General features: G+C 40.2%; 1 protein-coding gene across 6 annotated transcripts in view; it reads left to right on the forward strand.

The window, feature by feature from the left end:
- LOC125880983 (myosin phosphatase Rho interacting protein) overlaps positions 1-26,015 on the forward strand; it is a 164,615-nt gene that overhangs the window by 95,018 nt on the left and 43,582 nt on the right. For all 6 annotated transcript variants that reach the window (XM_049563858.1, XM_049563857.1, XM_049563856.1 and 3 more), the window contains 6 exons: positions 1,704-1,830; positions 14,500-14,604; positions 21,949-22,005; positions 23,479-23,547; positions 23,656-23,745; positions 24,806-24,915. In XM_049563858.1, the coding sequence (XP_049419815.1) occupies positions 1,704-1,830; positions 14,500-14,604; positions 21,949-22,005; positions 23,479-23,547; positions 23,656-23,745; positions 24,806-24,915 (558 nt within the window). The remainder of the gene's footprint in view (positions 1-1,703; positions 1,831-14,499; positions 14,605-21,948; positions 22,006-23,478; positions 23,548-23,655; positions 23,746-24,805; positions 24,916-26,015) is intronic.

The following is a 26,015-nucleotide window of genomic DNA, read 5'->3' on the forward strand; positions in this document are numbered from 1 at the left end:
ATGTACAAAAGTTTCTTCAGTATTGGGGCTACAGTTTGATGAAAGTTGTGAAGCTGTAGCACGTATGGTTGATGCGTTATGAATTTTCAAAGTTGTGAACTTTAGACGCTTGCTGTAGCACCACCATCAGGACTATTGGCTTGAGTTTACAGCTGAGGATATCTGGCATGAGACTGGACCTTTGGTGAGTTTTCGCCCATGAGAAATATGATTTTTCGGAAGAAGAAAGAAGACGAATACCTAGGATTATAATAGTGTCCTGGCAGCTTAGCTGCCTGGACCCTAAATATAGCTGCAAGCAGCGATTCCAGGATTCAAGCCAGCATGGACTGTTAAAAGTTGAAAGCCGCAAAGGATAAAGACCTTTGATAGTTTACATCATAGATATATATACGTAGATGCTGCACTGACTTTGTCGACCCATTGCAGCAATACATCAGCAGCGCTGCCATATTGGAGAGAGTTGCCTGTAAATAAATGCAAGCAAAGGGGAGCTGTGGTTTTCCTGGATAAAAGGGCCTGTAAGGTTGATATTTCTCATTGATTTCACTGAGTCATTTTTATATTTCTGGGTTTATGATCTACGTGTAGTAGGAAAGAACAATTTGTCTCCACTTAATTGTAATCTTGATATTTAGGCTATGATCACTGCTGGATGCTCAATAGAGGAGAGTATGTTAGGATTGTATAAACTGAATTAATTACATGGTATAAAAGAATTCCTTGTCATGAGGAATAGTAAAAGTGCTTGTCAGTCAAGCATGGATTTGGATTATTATCCTTGGTTAAATACTTGTGGAAATGTCCCTATATAATGCGGATGTAGACAACTTATCAACCTGCCAAAGTAGACAACTTATCAACCTGATAGCTAACACTGTCTGATTGTCAACTCCTTTTCCAACTTTCACTGCTACTAATTTTAGAAAGGCCACCGCAAGAAAATGCGTTCTTTGTTTGGGTTATCAAACCACCTGTGGATCATCAATGTTTGTTTCTGGCTGCCAGTGGTTCGTCATAGCTAATGTAGCTAGTGCGATGATGTAGCTAGCGCGTAAATATAGCTAGCTCGCTTATGTTAGTGAGCCTTTCATTTTCCATCACTGCGGCAGCAGGAAGCAGAGAGATGCTGCAGCGACTTGACCAGGGTGCATAGAAGTGACAAAAATAGCAGCACATAGTAAATGCAACTTTTTTATTTATTTTTTTTAAAAGGTTTCTGGAAATTGCATCACAATTAACGCTTTAACACTAATACATAAAAGCACACAAAGCAAACAAAAAAACAGTCAAAACATTCAGCTGATTGTAGATGAAAAAAATTCAATCAATTATCGGTTACAAAAAAGACAAAGAGCAACATGATGACTGTATTGCTCTCAAATTTCTCTCAAATGCTCATTTTTAAATCTGTTATCAGTCTGATTTGCCTTATTTTAACGGTTCTTCAGATGCAGTGGAAGTGTAAACAGGAAAGCATACAGAAGACTTGTAGTTCCTGTTTCAGATACTGAGTTTAGGTCTTGGAATTATTCAGTTAAAATGGAGCTTAGGATATATTATCTGACACCACGTCCCATAGGCCTTAATGCCTTTTAGTACCATTACCATACAAGGCCATAGTGCTTGGAAAAAAATTAAGAAGACTGATAATGTATAGGAAATACTTAGTTTTATATGTGTGTCTGTGGGTTGATTTGCAGTCGCTCCGGTGTTATTGAGAAGTTAGAGGCCTTGGAGCTGGAGAATCAAGAGAAGATGGAGGTGGAACAGTCTGGGAGGAGTGGAGGCCGACAGGGCAGAAGTGAGCACAGACGCTTCCATAGAGAGGTAACACGTGTGTGTGTGTGTGTGTGTGTGTGTGTGTGTGTGTGTGTGTGTGTGTGTGTGTGTGTGTGCGCTTGCATATTTGATCAAACAGCCAACACTATGCAGCAGTTTATAATGGATACTTGGAAGCACTGTTTTTAAATGACATCACATGGCACAACAGATGTGGATGCTGCATTCGACCTATCAGAGTAGGTTTTGCCTTTTTCCTCTGTCGCAGCACATCCCCTCACCCTTATATCTTTTCCCTTCACCCTCTTCCCTCCATCTCTCCCTCTCTCTGTACTGTCTTTGTTTTGTTTGTAGGTCTGAGGTAAGCAGTGAATGCTGTATGTACTTCCAGTTTCTGTGCTGTGCTGGGATTGCCCTGTTGATTTTGCGTTCTTTTCCCACGCTTGCCCTCTGTGCTCTGCTAGAACCACTCAAAACACAGAGACCCAACACACCGATAAACAAAGTCACAGTCAGATGCTGTTAAACGTGTTTTTTGTTCTGGCCCTAGATCTTTTGGTCTGGCACTGAAAGATCAAATTGCAAATACAAATTAATCAGAACCTTCTAATACCATTTTTTTTTTTATTCCAAGGGATGTGTAACGCCCGCCAATGTAATAATGTCCACAAACGTAATAAACCACAAACGTAATAAAAATCTGCAGCATTTAATGTAATAAACCCACAAATGTAATAAATTTTCCACAAACATAATAGCTGCTGCCTACTACAAACGTAACACGCGATTTCCCACAAATGTACGTTTGTAAGTTTGTACGTTGTAATGTACGTTACGTTTGCAGGGATTTATTACATTTGTGGGGAAGTGAAAATCTTCATTGTAATAACTTCCCACATATGTAACAATACAATGAATAATGGTCATTGTGGTTGTTGTTTGTTTGTTTGCCTATACACCTACTAATACTACTGACCGTGGGTGCAAAATCCAGCTGCTGACTAGGGGTGGCCAGATGGAGCCACTTAAAATCTTGGGGTGGCACACCAAAACTAAAAGCCATAATTTCAGGATTTTATTACACTGTTGTAGTATATAGGCTAGTAAAAAACTATCAGAAAGACTTAAGGAAACGCCTGCTGATATACTTGGGTTTATTGTGTTACATTTAATGTTACTAATGATCTAATGTGCATAGACTAATAACAATACAGTTAACATTTTGAGTTCCACAATAATTTTGTTTTATTGTGTTATGTATATGTGTTAGGCGATTCATTGTTTTTAAAATAGGCTAGTTATCCTTTTCCTTGAAAAGACACATATACAGCTTAATTTAAAGGTGTACATTTATTGTAATCAAAACAATCACTGGGAAAAAGCAGGTACTGGCAGATACAAACAGAAGCAAGTACAGAAATACTCATATTTTTGCTTTATGTAACAAGAAACCGGGGCTCAATAGTCTTTCTTATTCTGATTACTAGGCTATACAGTATATTTAACAAACACTCATATCATTGCATAATGTAATACAAAAAAAAAATACTTATTATTATGAATGAATGAGTGACATCATGGTATTTTTTTTCCTGCTGTATAGCACATCACACATTGCCACTCACTAGGCTGCTGACTGGCTGCCATAAGCTACACACAAATAAAACATTAAGAAGTTCTAAAAAATGCAAATTTTATTACATTTTTTCCATAAGGAGGCCAACAGTAGAATTCACTACATGACAAAAGCAGACAAGAACTACCGTAGTTTGAGCGCTGTCCTTGGTGCTGAAGATGTCCCCGAGCCTGTTACAGGCAGCGGTTATAACAAAATCACTTTAAGCGCTGTCCTTGGTGCTGAAGATGCAAAAACACACAAATGTCTCTACTTCAAAACTCACTACCTCTGACATGACGAACCAAGACAGTGTACATAGATAAAAAAAAACAACATCAGCAGAAAAACAGAAGTCCTGCAAACCAACAGCAAGCGGCAATCACCATGGCCAAATAACGTTGCATATCTGTAACTAGAAAAGCACTCGGAGAGCACAGACCTCCGCCAAGCAGCTCGGATTTGCTGCCATTTTATTATTTTATCCACTTTGTTTCAACCGATCACCACCAAATTTTATCATCTGTTCCTTGTCCCATTATCAACCTTTCCTGAAAATTTCATCAAAATCCGTTCTGAACTTTTTGAGTTATTTTGCAGACAAACAAACAAACAGACAAACAGACCAACGCTGGCAAAACCTTGGCGGAGGTAATAAAGAAATAAAAACAAGACAGCTGTTGGCAACTAACGCTGTTGCTGCTGCAGCTACAATTAGGCTACTACTGTTATCCAAACTAAATAAAAGGAAGCAAAGATTGTTTAACCTATAATTCCGCATTATGTTGCCTTCTTTTCACTCAAATAAATTATTTCTTTTTAACGAATGGCTCAGAGAAATGCTATCTAGCAAAGTTAAATATTTTCACCACCATTTTAGTTATGAAATAGCCTCACATATGATATTCAAGGTGCACACACACACAAGCAGAATCTCACACACACAAAATGTGACTGGAATTAATAAACAAGCAGTAAATGCACAATGGGGGTTATTTGTTTTCTGTATTGGCTTGATGTGCCGTGTTAATTGAGTGAAACGTCCAAGCCGGACGCGTGTTAATTTGAGTTTGATTTAATTTAATTACATTAAAGTTGTTAAACTAACCATACGAGTCCTTTTCATTTTTATACAATTTATTGCTTCATTTTGAAAGCAAAAAGACTTAAGTTTTTTGGGGATTTCATGTTATATCAGGGGTTTCAGCTTGGCACCGTGAACCTGTGCCCCCTGTGACCTGTAAAAGTAACGTTGTGACATATGCCTCAGTTTCTCTTGTTGGCGAATTGTTACAAATTGATGAATTCGCTGGTCAAGGCTAGGCAACACATTAGTATAGGTGAGATGACAGACAGATAGATGGTTTGTCTCTAACAAAATACTTTCTGTAGAAGTGCTGCAAGAACAGATCAATGCTTAATATACATCTGCAACCAGAGCACATTACGCTGTCAATAGGCGTTATGTATGGGGAATACCAGAATGTGTTATCCAAATAAGGGCATGTACGTCACATATAGCAGATGGATGTGATTTCCCGTCGATGAGATAAATGCAACTGTCCTCACAGTCCGTGCTGGCGCAGTGAGGGAGAAATGCATAGATTGCTTCATGTTGGAAGTGCTGTGGTCGGACTAACTGGCGGTCGGACTACTGGGTATGAAATCCAACGGTCGGAATAATGGCATTAAAATGGTTGGATTAGATATTATGGGACTAAAATGATAAAACTCGTTGTAGACCTGCATGGTCAGATTAGTGGGTAGTCGGACCTATGGGAGATCCCACTAACGCCTTGTCACCACTGGCGAATGGGGTGGCCAGTAAATTTATAAAGGGGGGGGGCGTGGCCACCCCCTGGTGGTGCCATTGGTGGGCGGGGGATCCGCTGTGTGATAGCAGAGCGGAGATTCAGCAGCTGGATTTTGCACCCACGGTCAGTTGTATTAGTAGGTGTATAGGCAAACAAACAAACAACAACCACAACGACCATTATTCATTGTATTATCACATTTGTGGGAAGTCATTACAATAAAGATTTTCACTTCCCCACAAACGTAATAAATCCCTGCAAACGTAATAGTTATTACATTTGTGGGAAATCGCGTGTTACGTTTGTAGTAGGCAGCGGCTATTACGTTTGTGGAAAATTTATTACATTTGTGGGTTTATTACATTAAATGCTGCACATTTTTATTACATTTGTGGTTTATTACGTTTGTGGACATTATTACATTGGCAGGCATTACAGGGTGTTACCAACAGACGTAGCTGTAATGACTCTGGATGCATCTGTAAAGACTTTAAACCACAGATACTCGAATTGCATTGCCCGAGGTCTACACTTGCAAAACAACAGGAGGCCAGGGGCCAGTCTGCAGCCACACTTCTGTACAAGGGCATTACTAGGATTTGAGGACAATTGGGGCTTAGCTCAGAAGTCTGTTGAGAGATCCGAGGGATTCTCCCAAGGCACTTTCTTTGATAAACAAGCTTTATTTTGATGCTTTTTTTTAATGCACTCTGGCACCTGAAGCTGCGTTCACACTGCTGTGCGGAAACTGGCAGCCTCCAGTTTTTTTCAATGAGGGGAAGGCGGCAGAGGGGAAGCAGTTGCATGGCAGTAGGAGTATGAAGCAGTTGTCGGCCATGTGAACACGCACAGATTTTGCAGTGCTACGTAGAGTTCACTGTGTGGCCGCCTGGCTTTGGATGATCAAAAACATGGCGGTGGGCATCACAGAAGCAGAAAGACGACAAGACGAAGGAGCTGATAATGTAGGTGTCTGAGTACCCATAGTTGTTAAATGCAGTGCTAGCAACTTATAAGGACAACCAGAGGAAAAACTAGGCCTGTGATAACATTTCCACCAAAATGTTGGAGGATGAAATTGAGGGCCATGATGACAGTGCTGTTCACAGACCTGTTGGCTTTGTTGATGAACAGGGGGTCCAGGAGGGGGACAGAATGAAATGCTCAAAAGACTTAATAACCATAGAGGTCAGGGTGATGGGTCTGTAGTCTTCTTTTCCGTTTTACTTGTTGACATTTCCTGCGGGATCCCAATCGCAATGCAGTCCTCTATTGTCAGGACTGTGCCATTGTCTTTCAAATGGACAATAGAACTCATTCAACTGGTTTGCCAGGCACAGCTTGTAAATGAAGTGGGAGTCTTTAGGTTTACAGTTGGTGATCTGTCTGAGCCCCTTACAGACGGAAGCACTGGCTGAGAAATGTTGTTGGAGTTTCTCAGAGTTTAGTCTTTTAGCTTCTCTCACCACCTTGCTGAACCTGTATTTAGCCTTTAAACCTGTCCCTGTCATTAGTTGTCTGACCTTTGCCGTGAACCAGAGTTTGTCATTGTTATATCTATTATCTATTACTCTGTTATCTATATATACCTCCAACTGCTCGGGGCGCCTGTCCATGGCAGCCCCCTCACTCTGACATCTCTCCACTTTGTGCATGTATAGGTCCTGTTTGTGCATGTGTGTGTCTTTCAGACCTGTGTGTTAATGATGACAACGGAGTGAAAAAATTGAATTTCCCCTCAGGGGGATTAATAAAGTATATTAAAAAAAAATAAAAATTAAATACAGCTGTCTTCACAGAAGCTGATATATGATGTCACAGCCTCTGTATACTCATCTAGACCGTTGGTATCGGTCCTGAAAACATTCCAGTATGTACAGTTCAGGCCACTCCAAGAGATCCTCCACAGCTCCACTGGTCCACTTTTTGGATGTCCTCACAGCAGGTTTACAGAGCTTAAATTTGTGTTTGTGTGCAGGAATCAGATGGACTATGATGTGGTCTGAATGTCCCTGTGCAGTGTGGGGGACAGTGTGATAGGATAGTGATCCAAAATATTCTCCTCCCTGGTCGGGCATTGATAAACAGTCTGTATTTGGGGAGTTCATGGCTGAGATTATCTTAAAGTCACGTAGGACAATAACTGAGGAGTCTGCTTCACACAGTATCTGATCGGCCCTCTGTATGCTGGCTTGCTGTGGAATGGAGACAGCGACCAGAATGACTGACGCAAACTCACCGGGGAGTGAAAACGTTTCCAGTTTATGAAAAAAGATTCAAGATCAGGAGAACAATGCTGTAGGATTACTGTCACATTGTGACACCAGCCACTGTTTCACCACCTTTCAGTGTGACAGAGAGCTGCATGTGGCAATGTGCCCTGAATAGCTGAGACCCCGCCAGCTTCAGCGCTGAGTCCGGCATTGATTCATACAGCCACGTCTCCGTGAAGCATAAAATGGAAGATGAAGAAAAGTCTCCACTAGTAGCTAAAGCCCAACCAATTTGTTGCACAGTGAACGCATATTATTCCCAATAAAGGAGTGTGGTCTGTGCCTGAGGAGGCGCACAAGCACATCACCTCATTTTCATGTCCTTAAGCATTTCACTTTTCTGACCAAAATGACCAGTATTTCCACTGAAGAATTAAAAAAGTGGTAAATATATCCGCTGGTGTTGTTTCTGTGATGTTCATAAGCTCCTCTCTGGTGAAAGTCCTCCAAGTACTGTGGCAAAACACTGAATTAGCAGATAAAACAATTCACATCAACTCACTGTGGCAGCCATCTGCAGAGCCATCTTGAAAGAATCCCTATTTCAGCCTCATTGTGAACTTCAACCTGCAAGGTCCCAGTATGGTCACCTCCCTGAGGTGTTGGTCCATGAGAGTGACCAACAAAGGAACAGCAATAGCCACTGGATTTTTACTGTGTCCCATCTCTTGGCAACCAGTGGGGCCAGTTGGTCTATTAAACTTTAGCCGAATTCTGTCGGAAGTATGGCAAACACATCTTTTTTTTTTCTTAAGAAAAGCTGTAAAAGTGCAGTTGATTGTTCTTCTTTTAGCAGAAATATACCACTTCAGTTTGGTCAATATTTACGATAAGGTAGGGATAGGGACATGTTAAACTAAGGTGTGTCCTGTAATTAGCATCACAGGTGTCTTCAGACTTGTAATCAGTCAGTCTCCCTATTTAAAGGATGAAAAGTAGTCACTGGGCTGTTTGGTATCATGTAGAGGTCGACCGAATGAGAAACTGTCAAATAAAGTGCCTTTGTGTTAAACTCATTCTGTTACCCCCGTATTCTGTGCACATTATATGGGTGCATCATGGTAACAGTAGTGTACAAGGTACAAAAGGCTTTCATCAGCATCTCCAAAACAGCCCTGATGATAAATTGTTTGCTGGTAGATACTATTATAAGTCAAATAGACACAATCTGGTTATCACAATAAAATGTAAATAAAATAGGCTGTTAGGTTTATTAGGTTCATTTAGTACTGCATGATTTGAGAAAAATGTGCGATTGTGATTTTGCGACAATATCGCGATTTGCGATTACAATATAGTAAATAAATAGTATCATGAATCTTCTTGCTTGATTCAGTGTTTCCTCTACATTATATCAGGGGGGCAATGACCTGACCTGACATAGTTATTGTTATAGACAGTGTAAATAACCATCAACAGACTGCTGTTACCCACAGTCAAACATGCTGCTCGCACAGCAGCACAGCACGGCCCCGTACACACACTCAGTTGCCTGTGTTGCACTGAGGCGTTGTCACCTAAATGACAAATTCCAGCAAGTGAATAGGCCGTAGCACAACACAGCGGGCCGAGCCCGAGCAAAATTGCTCAGTTTTTCATTTGTTATTATGTAGTTTGTTATTGAGTCCGTGATTTCCCTGTGTCTCTTTGAGGTCTTGTCGTATGGCGTGACACTTACAAATGTTTGCGTAAATGTGCTTTGTTGTTTTATGAGGCTCTGGCAGCTTTCAGTTGTCTCGTCTTTGACTTTACATGACTTGGCTTTCTCTCGCTTGCATTCGTCGTAACTTTCTCTGTTCTGTCTCAAGTGTTGATATAAATTGGTCGTGTTGCTGCAGGACGTGGCGACTTTAACTTTTAAAGTTTTACACAGCACTTCTTACTGCTCAACGTCGCCGTACCTGAATACCTGAAGTATCACCATATAATACGTTGGGGGTTTTTTCACCACCAACTCAGGCTGTTCATGGTCATGCTCATGCTCTTCTTCAGCGTCTATGTTGGTCACTGCTGCACACTAGCTGGTCACCTGACCATATGTGCTGCACACACCAGGATAGCTTGTGGGTGTAATGTCAACAAACTCCACACACCATAGGAGAGGCAGTCACGTTCACAGGCACACACGTTAACATTTATTTACATTAAATCACAAATCGCAGCCTTTTGTGCGGTTATGTAATCGCACAGCCTGACATTGCGATTGCAATTGCGATTAGATTAATCGTGCAGCACTACGTTTAGTGTCATCTTTAATGCTTCATGTTCATATAGCCATTGTAAAAAAAGAAAACGCGAGGGCTGCTCCTTAGACCACCTTCCCCTCTGCTTGGTCAATTACACTAGAATGAAACTCTCAAAACACCACTGAATTGATAACGCTGGCGTTGTATGGTTACAATTTAATCCCACGAGTGGTGTCCGAAGTAACTGCCCATGCATATTGACAAACTCAATGAGGCTAGCTCTCTAGCCTAGCTCTAAAATTTAGTCTGTGTAGAATCTAGTTACTAGATAGCAATACAATTGCAAGCATATTTAAAGACCACTCATTCGGCATTCGCATTTTTCACCCTCAAAATTCAAGGCAACAATATATGGAGGACCGGAACTGCCAAAATTAAAGATAAATACATAAATAAATAAATGAGTCAATAAATTCATATGCCATGGATATGCACCAAAAATGCATTAAAAAATAAATGTAGGCATTAATTAACTGATAAAATGCATCTTTTCTTTGTACATTTACATTCCTACATACATTTGAACATTTACATACCTTCACTCATTCTTTATACATTTACACTTCATACATTTACACTCCTTCACACATTCTTTGTACATTCACATTCCTTCAGACATTTAATACAATTTATACATTTACATTGCTTCCTGAATTCTTTTCACATTTACATTTCTTCATGCATGCAGAAGGGCATGAAGAAATGTAAATGCAAATGAGGGGGCTGATGCCTTGCTCCCCACAGCCAGCTTAGTGGAAACCTCAGACAACTGTAATGGCTGGGGCGGTATGGAGCTTGGAGCTTTATCCCTATCTTTATTCAAGAGAGTGGTTTATCAGTTTGAGAGCATTATTTATTGATTTCACGTTCAGATTTTGTAATATTGTCCCTCAAAACCCTGCCCTCGCACTCAAATAGCCTCTCCTTGCACTTAGATCTACTCTGTTTCTGCTCAAACTGTGTGCTCGCACTCAGATACCATGTTGCTCACACTCAGATACCATGTTGCTTGCACAGATTTCCTGCTCAAGCTTCGGCTTTTCTTCTCATGCTCAAACTACTTCTTTGCACTAGCAGAATTTCTGCTCTCAGATTTCTGCCCTGCTCTTGGATTCTATTCTGTAACAACCCTGTCAAAATCCCCCAACCAATAGAACGACAGGTTTACTGTTGACCAATGAAATGATCCCTGCCTTCTGTTTTTAACCAGGTTCATCCACTCCCACCCTCCAGGGCTTTATTAAATGTTCTTCCCTTGCTTTCTTTACAACTTTTGGAATAAAGGGACTGTTAATTTACACACGTGCAATTTAATTATATATATGTATCATATATATCAGGGTTCAACATAAGCAATGGCCCGATGGCCCGGGGCCAATCAAAAGTATGTCGGGCAAGTTGACTGACAGGTCACAGGCCCGCTTGGGCCAGTTACGCTGTAAGGCTTTTTTTTTTGTCAGGGGAACAACTCCAGTGGATTTTTATCCCACTTTTCTCGAGCCTTCAGTGGATTTATTGGGCTTTTTGGCCAAAGGTGCCCTCACCTTTATGCAGTGAATCGCCAGAGGAGGGGGAAACGTGCCGGTGCACTTGTGCGTCTCCGCCAACGCGGACACCGCACACCGCTGCCAGGTATATTTCGTGCGTTCGCTGGCCAATAAACTGGATGAACTTCAGCTACTGATGGTGAAAAAAGAAGACTTTCTACATCTGCAGTTTTGTGCTTAACAGAGACGTGGCTGTGTGGATCGATACCGGAATCTGCGCTGCAGCTGGCAGGCTTCCAACTCTTTAGAGCGGATCGTAACACGGAACTCTCCGGCAAAACTAAAGGTGGCGGTATCTGTTTTTATACTGACAGTGGCTGGTGTAATGACGTGACAGTGATCCAGCAGCACTGCTCTTCTGATCTGGAATCTTTTTTCATCAACTGCAAACCTTTTTACTCCCCCCGTGAGTTTGCTTCATTCATTCTGGTTGGTGTTTACATCCCACTGCAGGCCAACGTGCAGGAGGCACAGCGCACGCTCACCGACCAGATAGCTACTGTGTGTGGAGCGGTCTTACCCAGACTTCTTAGTTATTGTCCTTGGCGACTTTAACGAAGGTAACCTCACCCATGAACTCCCCAAATACAAACAGTTTATAAAATGTCCGACCTGAGAGAAGAATATCCTGGATCACAGTTAGGCCTACACAACTGTTAACAACGCCTATCACCCGGTCCCCCGTGCTGTACTGGGCCACTCTGACCACAACACCGTCCACCTGATTCCCTCATACAGGCAGAAGTTAAAGCTCTGTAAACCTGTTGTGTATATATGTACACACACACACATGTATATATATATATATATATATATATATATATATATATATATATATATATATATAAATATATATATATATATTTATATATATATATATATATATATAAATATATATATATATATGTATATATATATATATATATATATGTATATATATATATATGTATATATATGTATGTATGTATGTATGTATATGTATATACAGTACAGGCCAAAAGTTTGGACACACCTTCTCATTCAATGCGTTTTCTTTATTTTCATGACTATTTACATTGTAGATTCTCACTGAAGGCATCAAAACTATGAATGAACACATGTGGAGTTATGTACTTAACAAAAAAGGTGAAATAACTGAAAACATGTTTTATATTCTAGTTTCTTCAAAATAGCCACCCTTTGCTCTGATTACTGCTTTGCACACTCTTGGCATTCTCTCCATGAGCTTCAAGAGGTAGTCACCTGAAATGGTTTTCCAACAGTCTTGAAGGAGTTCCCAGAGGTGTTTAGCACTTGTTGGCCCCTTTGCCTTCACTCTGCGGTCCAGCTCACCCCAAACCATCTGGATTGGGTTCAGGTCCGGTGACTGTGGCGGCCAGGTCATCTGCCGCAGCACTCCATCACTCTCCTTCTTGGTCAAATAGCCCTTACACAGCCTGGAGGTGTGTTTGGGGTCATTGTCCTGTTGAAAAATAAATGATCGTCCAACTAAGCAAACCGGATGGGATGGCATGTCGCTGCAGGATGCTGTGGTAGCCATGCTGGTTCAGTGTGCCTTCAATTTTGAATAAATCCCCAACAGTGTCACCAGCAAAACACCCCCACACCATCACACCTCCTCCTCCATGCTTCACAGTGGGAACCAGGCATGTGGAATCCATCCGTTCACCTTTTCTGCGTCTCACAAAGACACGGCGGTTGGAACCAAAGATCTCAAATTTGGACTCATCAGACCAAAGCACAGATTTCCACTGGTCTAATGTCCATTCCTTGTGTTTCTTGGCCCAAACAAATCTCTTCTGCTTGTTGCCTCTCCTTAGCAGTGGTTTCCTAGCAGCTATTTGACCATGAAGGCCTGATTCGCGCAGTCTCCTCTTAACAGTTGTTCTAGAGATGGGTCTGCTGCTAGAACTCTGTGTGGCATTCATCTGGTCTCTGATCTGAGCTGCTGTTAACTTGGGATTTCTGAGGCTGGTGACTCAGATGAACTTATCCTCAGAAGCAGAGGTGACTCTTGGTCTTCCTTTCCTGGGTCGGTCCTCATGTGTGCCAGTTTCGTTGTAGCGCTTGATGGTTTTTGCGACTCCACTTGGGGACACATTTAAAGTTTTTGCAATTTTCTGGACTGACTGACCTTCATTTCTTAAAGTAATGATGGCCACTCGTTTTTCTTTAGTTAGCTGATTGGTTCTTGCCATAATATGAATTTTAACAGTTGTCCAATAGGGCTGTCGGCTGTGTATTAACCTGACTTCTGCACAACACAACTGATGGTCCCAACCCCATTGATAAAGCAAGAAATTCCACTAATTAACCCTGATAAGGCACACCTGTGAAGTGGAAACCATTTCAGGTGACTACCTCTTGAAGCTCATCGAGAGAATGCGTACGTGAGTGTGCAAAGCAGTAATCAGAGCAAAGGGTGGCTATTTTGAAGAAACTAGAATATAAAACATGTTTTCAGTTATTTCACCTTTTTTTGTTAAGTACATAACTCCATATGTGTTCATTCATAGTTTTGATGCCTTCAGTGAGAATCTACAATGTAAATAGTCATGAAAATAAAGAAAACGCATTGAATGAGAAGGTGTGTCCAAACTTTTGGCCTGTACTGTATATTCCAAAAGGTCACCTTCACTGTGACATCATGTTCTGCAAAAACACTTTCTGGCCATTACTCAATGCCATGTCTCAGGAACAGAGGGGGGACATGTTTGGTTGGATACTGAATTGGTGACTCTGATCTTGAAACTGTGCTGATTGTATTGATCATCTGTGCTGCTGGGTTTAAGATTTATGTGAAACTTCCATTTTTGAGATTATGTAGCTTCTGTGAAGCATCATCCACACATGCTACATAGGATTCTGGACAGACAGGTATAAACTGTAACTGCAACTTGACTGGTTGAGGAGGCATACAACTGTGATGCAGAGTTCATTTTACAGAGTGTGGGCTTGGGTTGTCATGACATTTTTCCTCAGCACATTAATGCCCACACAAACAGCCAAAAACATATGAGGTACTATAAATGATTTATGATTTCTGTTTATCATATGTTGACTCTTACATCGTCAAAAAGCACTATTCGTTGGTATTACTTTTTACTCTTTTTTGTTTTTGGTTTTTGTTGGCTTTTGTTTTATAGTTTTTCACCCTAAGTCTGAGCTTTAAGCTTTACACAGGTATAAAAATGTTGAAAAACTTGCGTGTGTGTTGTGTAGGAGCAGAGACATAACATGGGTCAGGATCTGAATTTTCCCTCCACCCTGCCACCTCTGAGGAGAGCCAAGTCTTTGGACAGAAGGACAACTGAGTCGGTCATGACGGTGAGTGCTCCTCTCTGGCTTTCATAAAAAGGACATTTTGATTTCTTTTTTTAAGATACTTTATTGGGCATTTTAGCCTTTAATTGAGAGGACAGACTATGATTTTGATTTTCCCACTGTGTGACAACTTGCTTCTTTTAAAACTTAGTTGTAATGATCCATATCTTAATAAACCAATGAATTTACTTGCATACAGTTTGTCTTAAGTAATGATACAAATGCCTCCATTGGCTAGATTTTAAACTGGGGTGCCAGATTGTATCCATATGTGGCTGCTCATGGTAACCCACTGTGGGATATTCATGTCAACATAGTGTCCAGTGTTTGCATACAAAAAAATTCTAGGCTACTGTTTAAGCATATCTTACTATATAATGACGAAAACTCTGTCTGTGGGTCTGTGGGTGTGTGGGTGTGTCTGTTCCACGTTTTTCTCCTCACTGACTTGGTCAATCCATGTGAAATTTGGCACAGCGGTAGAGGGTCATGGGCGGATGCGAATAAAGCAATATTACATCAGTTGGCCAAAGGGGGGCGCCATTGCAACCAATTGAAATTGCAAACTTTGAATGGGCATATCTCATGCGCCTTATGTCGTAGAGACATGAAACTTTGCACAGAGATGCAAATTTGCCTCAAGAACCCATAAATTCCGGTTATATAGATTTTCCACCATTTTAAATTTTTTGAAAAACACTTAAAATCGATCTCTTCCTACGAAGTTTGACCGATCTGCATGAAACTCAGTGAACATAATCTAGGGACCAATATCTAAAGTTCCCTCTTGGCAAAAGTTGGAAAACTTACTAAAACTGAGCTTCTATAAGGCAATGAATATTGTGGAGGGGATGGCTCATCACATACAGTAAAGTTGTATAACATCACAAGGGTCGCATCTTCACCGATCACCACGCAACTTTGTAGGCATATGACCACACATAATCTGAGGGGACCCCTCCATTATTGACCCAATAAAACAAAATGGGGGCACTAGAGAGCTCATTTATCTAGGCCTAACCACCATATCGATTTTTTCTAAACTTGGTAGATATGTAGAACAGGACGCCTCAAGGTGACTGGAGAAATTAATAAAATATGATAGGAAACTATATAGAGCTGCAGAGTCATGTGATTGTTCTCTCTGGGGTTGTCATTCCAAGATGTGTGTGTAAGATTGCAAGTAATGATTCTTTTCATTTTTAATATGCCACTTATTTCCTCGATGAATTGATTGAGTTGTGTCTATGAAATGTCAGAATAAATGGCTTTTCATCCTCATCAGCAGTCCAAATAGCATATACTCACAAATAAGAAGCTGGAATTAGGTAACGTTTTGCATTTTTGCTTGGAAAAACAGTGTTTGAAGATTGTTTTCTGTTAAATAGTTAATCGACTTATCATTTCAGCTCTATGCCTAAGGTTTAATCTAAACATCAGGCTCCTACAATGCTGTTAGAAACCCTGCAAATTGAGCTACAAACCAAATGATCCTATTGACAAGGAGATTTTTAGATACAGCAAGATGAAGCGATATAGCTGATGATAGTATTTGGCTTCAAATTTGTTCTGATCATTTAACATTAAGCAGTGCTTTATAATTGAAATTCCCAATGAAGCCCACTGTGTTTGAATGTGTTTCTGGTCTGGCAGACAAAGCCACTCCTGTTCTGCTAAGCTGTAAGATCCATGGTCAGCATCAGTGTCAGGTCTTCAGCTGTGGGCTGAGAAGCTAGGTTGGGTTCAGTAACAGAATTTGGCAAATTAAAAACCGTGAAAGGTCTCCATGGTCGTCCCCCCACAGCTTAACAGCTTTGTTCAGAAAACCATGTTTTCCTAGGATTAAATTGCTGAGGGAGATGTGGAGCATTTTTGATACACACAGCTATGTTGTACAGCATTGTGAGTTTGAGCAGAATAAACAAACTGATTTGATCCATCCACACGTTTCTCTGAAAGGGAAACTTTGCAGATTTTTACCCAGGTCTGTGTCACAGTGATGTGGGCAGCATGTGCGGATGAGCAGTGTTTGGTTTCCCCTCTGTGCCGGGAGTGTCCAGAGCTCTCTGCCTGTCCGCCAGCAAAAGTTCAGTGACACCTTTGGGCAAAGTTTTCCTTCAGTGGGGTTGAGTGATATATCATATTTACTTAATGTATCATGGCTTGTTGCGTGTGCGATGTATAGAATGTCTATATTGCAAACAAGTATATCAAGTTTAAACTGTCACTTTCTTTTTTTTTCCCAGCCACCAGCATGAGATTCACTTTGGCATTTCGGTTCTCTCTCTCTCATAGACACACACAAAGAAAGATTTACGTACAAGAGACGTCACACACACACATACACACACACACTTCTCCACCCATCCAGATCACTTTCTCCTGAGCGACAAACGACGCATGTTTCTCACCTGCAAGGTTCCAGACCACTAGCATGACTATTTTGTCGCTTTCTGTGACCACAGAGCACCACTGCAGCTTGCAAATAGTATTAATATATGAACTGGAGAGCTGTTGCTTTCTTTGCAGCCCACAGTGAATAAATCCTCATGTTCAACAGCGCTGCAGTAAGAGTTAAACTTAATGATATTAACAATAGCATAAGCAGAGGAAGCATGTGTCTTTGTACCTGTAGGATTCCAGACTGTGACTATTTAGTTACATTTTACAGCCATGGAGCACCAATTTGACTTGCAAATACTTTTAAAGTAAGAACTGGAGAGCTGTTTGATGTCTCCAGCTCAGGGTGAATAAATCCTCACGATTCAAGGCACAGTGGCAACAGTTTAACTTTGTGATCTCTACTAACATCTGACTGTTGTCCAGTAGCTTCAAGTTCACAGCAAAACCATCAGCACTTAAGCCTGGGATGAGCCAGGTACTTCAAAATAAAAGCTCAAGTGGTTCCGTTTTGATATATTTAGGTAAAACAATACTTTAACTTTATAACAGTGCTTTATTTAACTTCATTACAACAGCATTTTATTTAACTTTATTATGACAGTGGCTACTTTATTTAACTTTATTGTAATTGTAGTTCATTTAATACATTTTGTATTTTTGTAGTAGTGCTTTAGAAAAGATTTCAAAATATCGCCAAGTATATCCTGATGATCCTGATGTTTATTTATGAGTCATATCGCCCAGCCCTACTTTGAAGGGACTCACAACTTTAGTTAAACTTTGATCTCTCATTAAGTTGAACAAAAGAAAGGTTTTTTTCACACTCAAGGACTGTCAGTTCAGCCAGTTTCAGATTGTATGATTTCTGTTGTAGTTAAAGTTGCCTTTTTCTTTGATTTTGGTGTGGTGGTGAGAGGGTGTGGATGTTGTAGGCCAAACCTCCATGCTGCAGGGGCAGTGCAGCCCCCTTCTGTCCCTCTCCTCTTCAGGTTATTTTCCTTAGTATGCTCTCTATCTGTGCAGATTTTTCCCGCTTTGTGTATTCATTGCACCTATTCTGTGTCATGTGTCTTATTGTATTCCTGTTGGATAGAGAAGCAAAACAGATGTCTTTCTGTGTGTGTGTGTGTGTGTGTGTGTGTGTGTGTGTGTGTGTGTGTGTGTGTGTGTGTGTGTGTGTGTGTGTGTGTGTGCGCATATCACAACTAAGCACTGCTTCCTGGTGTCACCATTGTGTGTGTGTGTCTTCGACTGTGTGGAATCACAGCACACTACACCAGTATTGCACACTGGGTTCTGCATTCTGAGCTGGAACAGCACAGAGCAAAAAGTGGCAGAAGTTGCCCCTGGCCAGTGGCCCACATTTAGACAATCTCACATCTCCCAAATTTGTCTTTGATCCATTGCTAGGGTCAACTTCTACCCTCAGCTGACTTGAGTGAGCATGTGTTTTGTTGTGCTTAACTTTTAAACAATGTATTAACATTTCAATTTTGGGTAACACTTCATATTAAGGTATTGTAATAAACGTTCATTAATGCTTAATAAGCACAAATTAACAGTTAAGAGCACTTATAAGATGGTATAAGATGCTTATTAACATTAATAAGACTAAGTGTTTATTACAGCATAACTTGACAGTTATGATTGCTTATCGGAGTATTATAAGTACTTAAACAAACTTTGGTAACAGTTTATAAACCTATACCAAATATTAATAATGTCTATTTACATTAATTATCATTTATAAGGGTTAATTATAGAATAATAACCACATTTATTACTGGTTTATAAGACGCTATAAGACCCTATCAGATGAAATTAATAAGGTGTTTATTAACATTAATAAGACCTAATGAGTGTTAATTTTAATCTTAATTTTAATTTAATTTTTAAGTAAATAATAATTAATCCGTCAGGTTAGCTCTTAACCTGATGGAGAATTGGGACACCACTTCCCCTCACGTGAGCACGCAAAACCAATGGGAAGGGCCAAGACAAGGGCTCAGGGGAAGAAATGGAATTGGTCCTTGGTCTGTAAGGGCTTAGGGCTTGAGTCAACGAGTCTGTAAGGGATCTATTTGGGATTGGGGGAATGTCTCTGAGTGTCACAGTTACACACTAAGGTTCTGCTAAAACATACTACTGTTATCTGGGTGTTCATTATACTCTGCTTACCTGTAGGAAATTTAGAAACATGACTGGCTGCTAGTTCAAGCATGACCTTCATCTCTGTAGCTAAAGTTGCTAGCCTAATTATTACTGACTGAATGAACTGAGTACACCTCTTCTGATTAACTGTACCATCATTATCATAAACATCAAAATTTAGAACACAGTCACATTTTATAACTTTATAAGGCCATCATGTACATGATTAGCAGAGTTGCTAGTGTTAGCTATCCCAAAGAACTAGAACTAGCTAAAAATCAACAAGCTAATATTAGCCTATAGAGACAGAGCACAATGCGTCATAATCTGAAAGCCACGCCCTCAAAGGGGAAACGAGGCCCCTTCTTCGCTCGTTCGCTGTCATTCTGCCTCCGCAGCCGCGCCTTCAAGTCTCCACGACTTAATTGCTAGCTAGCTAGCTAAAATTATTAGCTATTGCTAGCTAATAATTAGCTAATAATAAGATGGCAACAGATTATTTTAGCATGCTATGCCTCTCAGAGAGGCAACGGTATATTGATAAGCTTAATATTGCCGGTCTACCTCAGTGTCCCTTCTCCTTACCTTGCTCGTCTTGGAAAAAACATGAGCAGAAATCAATCCGTTAACTAAATCGACTGCTACTCCCCTGTCTCCACATTCTCCCCTTACTGCAGTCCGAGGGTGATGTGGAGATTCTTTTTTTAAGATGAGCATTTCTGCATGCTCAGCTGCCAGCCTGCTCCTACTACCGGCACACGTTGTTGTTTTGAGACATGCCTCTACATGCTGGTAGATTGATAGAAGTGCTAGAGTGGACCGCTGGAATGGACTGCTTGAATTGCGGAGCGCTGGGTACAATTATAACAGATGTTGCATTCATACTGTCAGTGCTTTAGCTTAACATACATAAATACAGTTAACTGTTACTCTAAAAAATACATTTGGAGGGTCTGACAAAGTGTTTGCTGCACACATAGGCATACCGAGTGTCAGGATCCCACAATTTCTTCCCTGTTGAAGCCTCACGTCTTATTGCCTGTATCCACTTTATCTTCTACAAGGTTCCGTTTTTCTGCTCGGCAGCTGATAAAAGCTAAGCTCTGGGTTTTTGGCTTTATTGGCTGTGCAGCCCACCACACAGCAACTTTTCGGCATTTGGACTTAGGGAAAACTCAACAGGCTGGAAACGGAGGGGGAAAGTGTAAGGGGAAAGCAGGGGGCGTGGCTTTCAGATTATGACGCATTGCACTCTGTCTCTATAGCCTACTTAAACAAACTAACTTACCACAGGGGCAGAAACAGATGAAACATCGTCTTCAGAGTCCCGAAGCCAAGTGTCGCATCCTACTCCAACTGGAGTGGCACTGGAAGAGCTTGCATCAGTTTTTTTTTCAGCCATCTCAGCATTGCTAGGTTCTGTGCTTTACTAGTTCTTAACTTTCTGTTTAAACAATTAAAAGTAACGTCAAAATTATGTCTAGATGTGTGACTTTGCAAATAACACGAATTTCAAAACAGAATTGACTTGCTTTGTTCTGAAGAGGTGACACTTCAAATAGCTGATTAGATGCGTTATGGGCTGTATCGGTAGAGAAATTACTACAGGCAACAGCGGAGAGAGGGAGAGGGTGGACCCAAGAAGGAGCCAGATCAGGTGCAGCAAAAGCCACTGTATTTTTGCTGTTCATAAGTTTTTATTGAAATTATTCAAATGAAAATTCAACGACAAAAGCGACGTTCAGATACCCATACGTAATGACCTTGTAAATAACACCCATTTCAATATTTGACTTTTTTTTTTTTTTGCTGTCCTGGAATTGTCACAGACACATCATCTTTGTGTCTCAGTAGCAATTTTTATAGTCCCCGGGACGTCGGGACACCGTTAGTTTTGAGCCCTGAGAGCATATTAATAATTTTGTTAATCTTTATACGACACTATTCTCACTTTAGATCCGGTAGCTGCAAAGATGCATTATGAGCTGTTAATAAGAGCATATTAATAATTTATTAACCTTTATACAACACTGTTCACACTTTAGATCCAGTAGCTGTAAAGGATCATTATTAACTATTAATAACACCTTATTAATTTAATATGATAGGGTCTTATAGGGGTAGAGTTACATAATTAATGTAAATAGACATCTTATTAATATTTATGATAGCTTTATAAACTGTTATCAAGTTTCTATTAAGTGCTTATAATGCATCTATATGCAATAATAACTCTGTTAATTATGGTATAATTAACACTTATATAGTCTTATTAATGGTAATAAACATCTTATTCTGTCTTATAAGTGCTCCTTAACTGTTAATTGGTGTTAATTAATGCTTAATAAGCACCAATTAACAGTTAAGGAGCACTTATATAGTCTTATTAATGGTAATAAACATCTTATTCTGTCTTATAAGTGCTCCTTAACTGTTAATTGGTGCTTGTTGAGCATTAATTAACGCTTATTATAGTACCTTAATATAAAGTGTTACCCAATTTCGTACTTGAATGTTTATCATCGTTTACCAGTGTTTACCAGTGTTATTTTTAATCTGGCTACTTGTTGGATGAATTTATTGTCTGCTTTATTTTGTTACATGTTAAGGTAAGTGGTGGTAATGTACTGCAACACTTTTAAAAAGAAAAATGACATGGTTATATTTGTATTTGATTGCTTCAGAGATCATCTCTGCATGTTAAACAGTTTGACACCTAACGTTTTAATTTTCTGTATTATTTCAGATCTATGCTTTCTCATTATCTTTTCTTTGGTTTTTTTTCTCTCCCAGCCAGATTTACTGAACTTCAAGAAAGGTTGGATGGTGAAGCTGGATGAGCAAGGCCAGGTACTTTGTTAACCGTGTGCCAAATACAATAGAATACATCTTTTTTTTTTTTTTTTTTTTAAGTAAAATCCATTTGAGTAAAAAAAAAAAAATCCAGAGTAAAACCAACTTTAAAAAAAAAAACGTATCCATCTTCAAATCATCCAGACATATTGACAAAGAGCAACAAATATATAGATTATTGGCATTTATGTAAAGAAAAAAAGCAATGCCCTGAGGGCCTGGAAAAGAGAAATGAGTGATGTTCTCCCTGACAAGGTATGGACGACTGCACTTTCATATATTCATAGATGTTCAATAAACAGCAGATACAGGTTAATTCAGTTCAAAGTCATACATCAGTTTCACTACTCTAAGGTCATGATGCAAAAATTTTATTCTTCTGTGTCTCCAATTTGCGATAAATGTAAATTAAACAATCTTGTTACATTTATTTTGGGATTGTCCAGCCATATGTTTATTCTGGTCAAGAATTTTCTTTTCTGAAGTATTCCACATCGCACTTCTACCTGACAGAGACTTGGCCCTTTTTGGATGTTCAGCCAACTCATTAGCCTTTCCTTCCTACATCCAACCTGCCCTGTTAATGGGTACAGTACAGTGCTGGCCAAATAACTCATACTTGCAGACTGGAAGTCATCAAATCCACTATCTTTTCAGAACTAGATACATGAACTTGTATCAGTTATACATATGGAGAAATTGCGATTCAGCAGACAGTCTTTTCAAAACGAATGGGATGACTCCTGGGGCCATGTAATGAAGTATCTTGGTTGCAACGACCGATGAAGCAGTTTGGTCTCTTGCCAGCTGAGTGTCGTCTCGTTGAAGTCAGCTGTTGAATATGGATTCATTTATATAATGTCTATGTTTCTCTCCTTGGATGAGTGTCTGTGTGTGTGTGTGTGTGTGTGTGTGTGTGTGTGTGTGTGGGTATTGGGGCGGGGAGGGAGGGGGGGGGCTTGTTTGTTTGTTTGTTTTTTGTCTTTGCTGTGCTCTTTTTTTGTTTGTTTGTTTTTTGTGGTTTTTGTCATCATTTTTCTGTTGTGTGTCTTTTGAAGTATACCAAGAAAAAAAAAAAGAAAAAAAGCAATGCAGCTTCACACTGAGGGTGTGCCTATGAAAAAGAACAACATAGTCAATAAAAAGGGAGTCAAAGCCCAGTTCAAACGGTATTTGAACGTCCTATTAAAGCACTGACTGTAGCATTCTATGGCCTTTGCAGAGCTATGGTCACACTTTGTTGTTGTATCTTCAGTGGACTTAAAAGACAAGGGTGGAGCCTGAGGCTTCAAAACACATCTTTATATCATATATATCTAGAGGCAAACTCTGTGCCAATGTAGAGCCAGTTTTATTGACTACACATTCAATATGTGACTATTTCTTCTTTATATCTTATTACCTTAACATGCTCTGGATGTGAGTGGCTGCGTTACAGAACTCTGTCTTTCTGTCCTGTCCATGTTGTAGTGGAAGAAATACTGGTTTGTTTTGACGGATCACAGCCTGAGATACTACAGGGACTCCATTGCAGAGGAGGTAAGGTTATTCGTTTGATGTTAATACATATTGTGTTTTTTTTTTTTGTTTGTTTGTTTGTTTTTTCATTTCATGTTTTTTCTTTGTCTCATCTTTGTGTTACCTCAGGCCTCTGACCTGGATGGTGAGATTGACCTGTCCACCTGCTACAATGTAACTGAATACCAGGCTCAACGCAACTATGGTTTCCAAATACATGTAAGAGGTCTTCTCATAGGACAAATGTTTTTACTATGAATCTTCATATCAGGCATTTATATTAGCATAGGAAAGGTGTTGTTTTTGGCTTACCTTTTAAATAATGTAAAAGCCTTTATACATTGCACTGTGATTCAGTAAAATAGTTGGGCAGTCTACAGTTTTTTTGCTCCCATTTTCACATTTAAGTTAAAGATCTGAAGCCTAGTTTAGACCAATGATTCGCAATGAGATAAAACCATTTTAAAACGTTGCAGAGAAAAGTCGCAGGGGTATGAACTGGCCAGTCTGAGCTAGAATCAAGCCAGCTGATGGTGTCACCTACAACTCAACTGGTCAAATCGCTGGCGGCTGGTTTTATAACGTAAAGCACATCACCTGTTTAAACAGCCAGTCGGCTTGTAGTGAAATTAGCTGGTCAAGTCAAAATGACCACAGATGGAATGTTCGCTTGCTGTGGCAGGTGATCCGTCCCTGCCAAGTCCTCTGTTTCTGTCTTCACAGTGTGCCGGTGTCGGACAGTGGGTCACTGCTGCTGCTGCTCGCTGTATGTGTTTATGCCCTCTCACACACAATTGTCATTCAGTGATTAATCGGCACTGAATATTTATACTATTGTGGCGTATTTATTATGAATACAGTCCATCAGTCCTGTTTTGTTTCTGTTTTTCACCGTTTTATCACTACTACAAATTCAACTGTAGCCAGTATCTCACTATCACTATCCTCATTCATGTTTTAAGAAGCTACAAATTATATTCAGCCACAAAATAAGCCTGAAAAGCTGAAAAGCTGGAAATCTGAACTGAAGTACAGAGTTGTTGCATAGATGTGATACACCATTTCATCTAGTTTCATTGGTGTGAACTGGCAGGTTTTTACAACATCGCAGAACAGCGCATTGCAAGTTTCAACTCGTCTCGTTGTGTATTTTGGTCTCAACTGGGCTTTAGTCACAACAAAAACAGGACTTCAAGAGCTGTTGTATCCACATTACATGCAAGTGTTTGTATTGTTTGTAGGTCACAGTGTATCTCTCATGGTTCTTTTAAATGTTTAGACCCAGGAAGGAGTGCACACTCTGTCGGCCATGACAGCAGGTATACGTAGGAACTGGATCCAGGCAGTCATAAAGAATGTCAGACCCTCAGCTGCCCCTGATGTGGCAAGGTTAGTATAAGCATGTCACTACTGCGCACATTTTTCAACCATATTGAGAAATAATTCAGCCTCTAAATTAACCAGAAAGATGATTACCAGGGGACGTCCTGTGGATGCAGGAGTTTCATGTGGTTTCACACAGAGGTGATGGGAATCCAGCACCGTGCCTGATGTCCAGCATGTGGCTATCGGTGAGGGGGAAAAAATGTTGATTCAGGAGACATGCGTGTGTCGCAGACAGTAGATGGGCCTTGGTAGAAACGCTTTAAATGGAGACCTCTCCCTCTCAACCTATGGCTTTCGCTTCCAACCAGACTAAAATTAGGCTAATAGCCAATCAGAAGTAGAGCGGGGGCGGGTCTTGGGAGGGACGAACAAACTTGGTTCAGAGCCAACTTCAAATTCTAGTGGAGGGAATGCCGTAGACACTCTCATCAAGATGGAAAGTGAGTTAATGAAACCCAGGGAAAACATCCAGATAGTCGACAAAAGACTCAAAAATAAAGTGCGTTGGGCGTGGGTAGAAGAGATAGGCATAGACGGAAAGCCCTTTGGGAGCTGGTGCAAAAAATTAAGGGAACCAGGTGCGTGTTTCTGCACGTTGTGCTCACGTAAATTGATGTATGCAACCAGCAGTAAAAAAGTCCTATCACGGCATGAATTAGACCCCAGTCATAAAGCCACTGTGTGTCCAATAAAGCGTGTAATACGTTTACCGGGAGCTGCAGTCACCGTTGACAATACCAGCGCAGGATGTTGGCTCTGTGTGAATGTATTGAATTTAATGTTAATACACAATAGACTCTGTATAGTTTATGATGAATATATTCAGTCTGTGATGACTAAACTTCACCATCAGTCACACAACATGTTGTCTGTAGAATAAACCTTCAAATCAGACAAATAAAATTTAAATATCTGAAATTAAACGTCATCTTGTCATCTTGAGTCGACATCTAAACCAATCAGCTGTTAGATCAGGTGAGAGCCAGGTGGTGCAGTCGTGGAGAGCAACTGCAGCGCCTGGCTCTAAAAAATGCGTCTGCCTTGCTCTCAGGATTTTATCGCCGTCCACTTTTGTAATACGTCAGAGCAAGTCGGGGTGAAGT

This window comes from Epinephelus fuscoguttatus, linkage group LG20, assembly GCF_011397635.1.
Source record: "Epinephelus fuscoguttatus linkage group LG20, E.fuscoguttatus.final_Chr_v1".
Lineage (NCBI taxonomy): Eukaryota > Metazoa > Chordata > Actinopteri > Perciformes > Serranidae > Epinephelus > Epinephelus fuscoguttatus.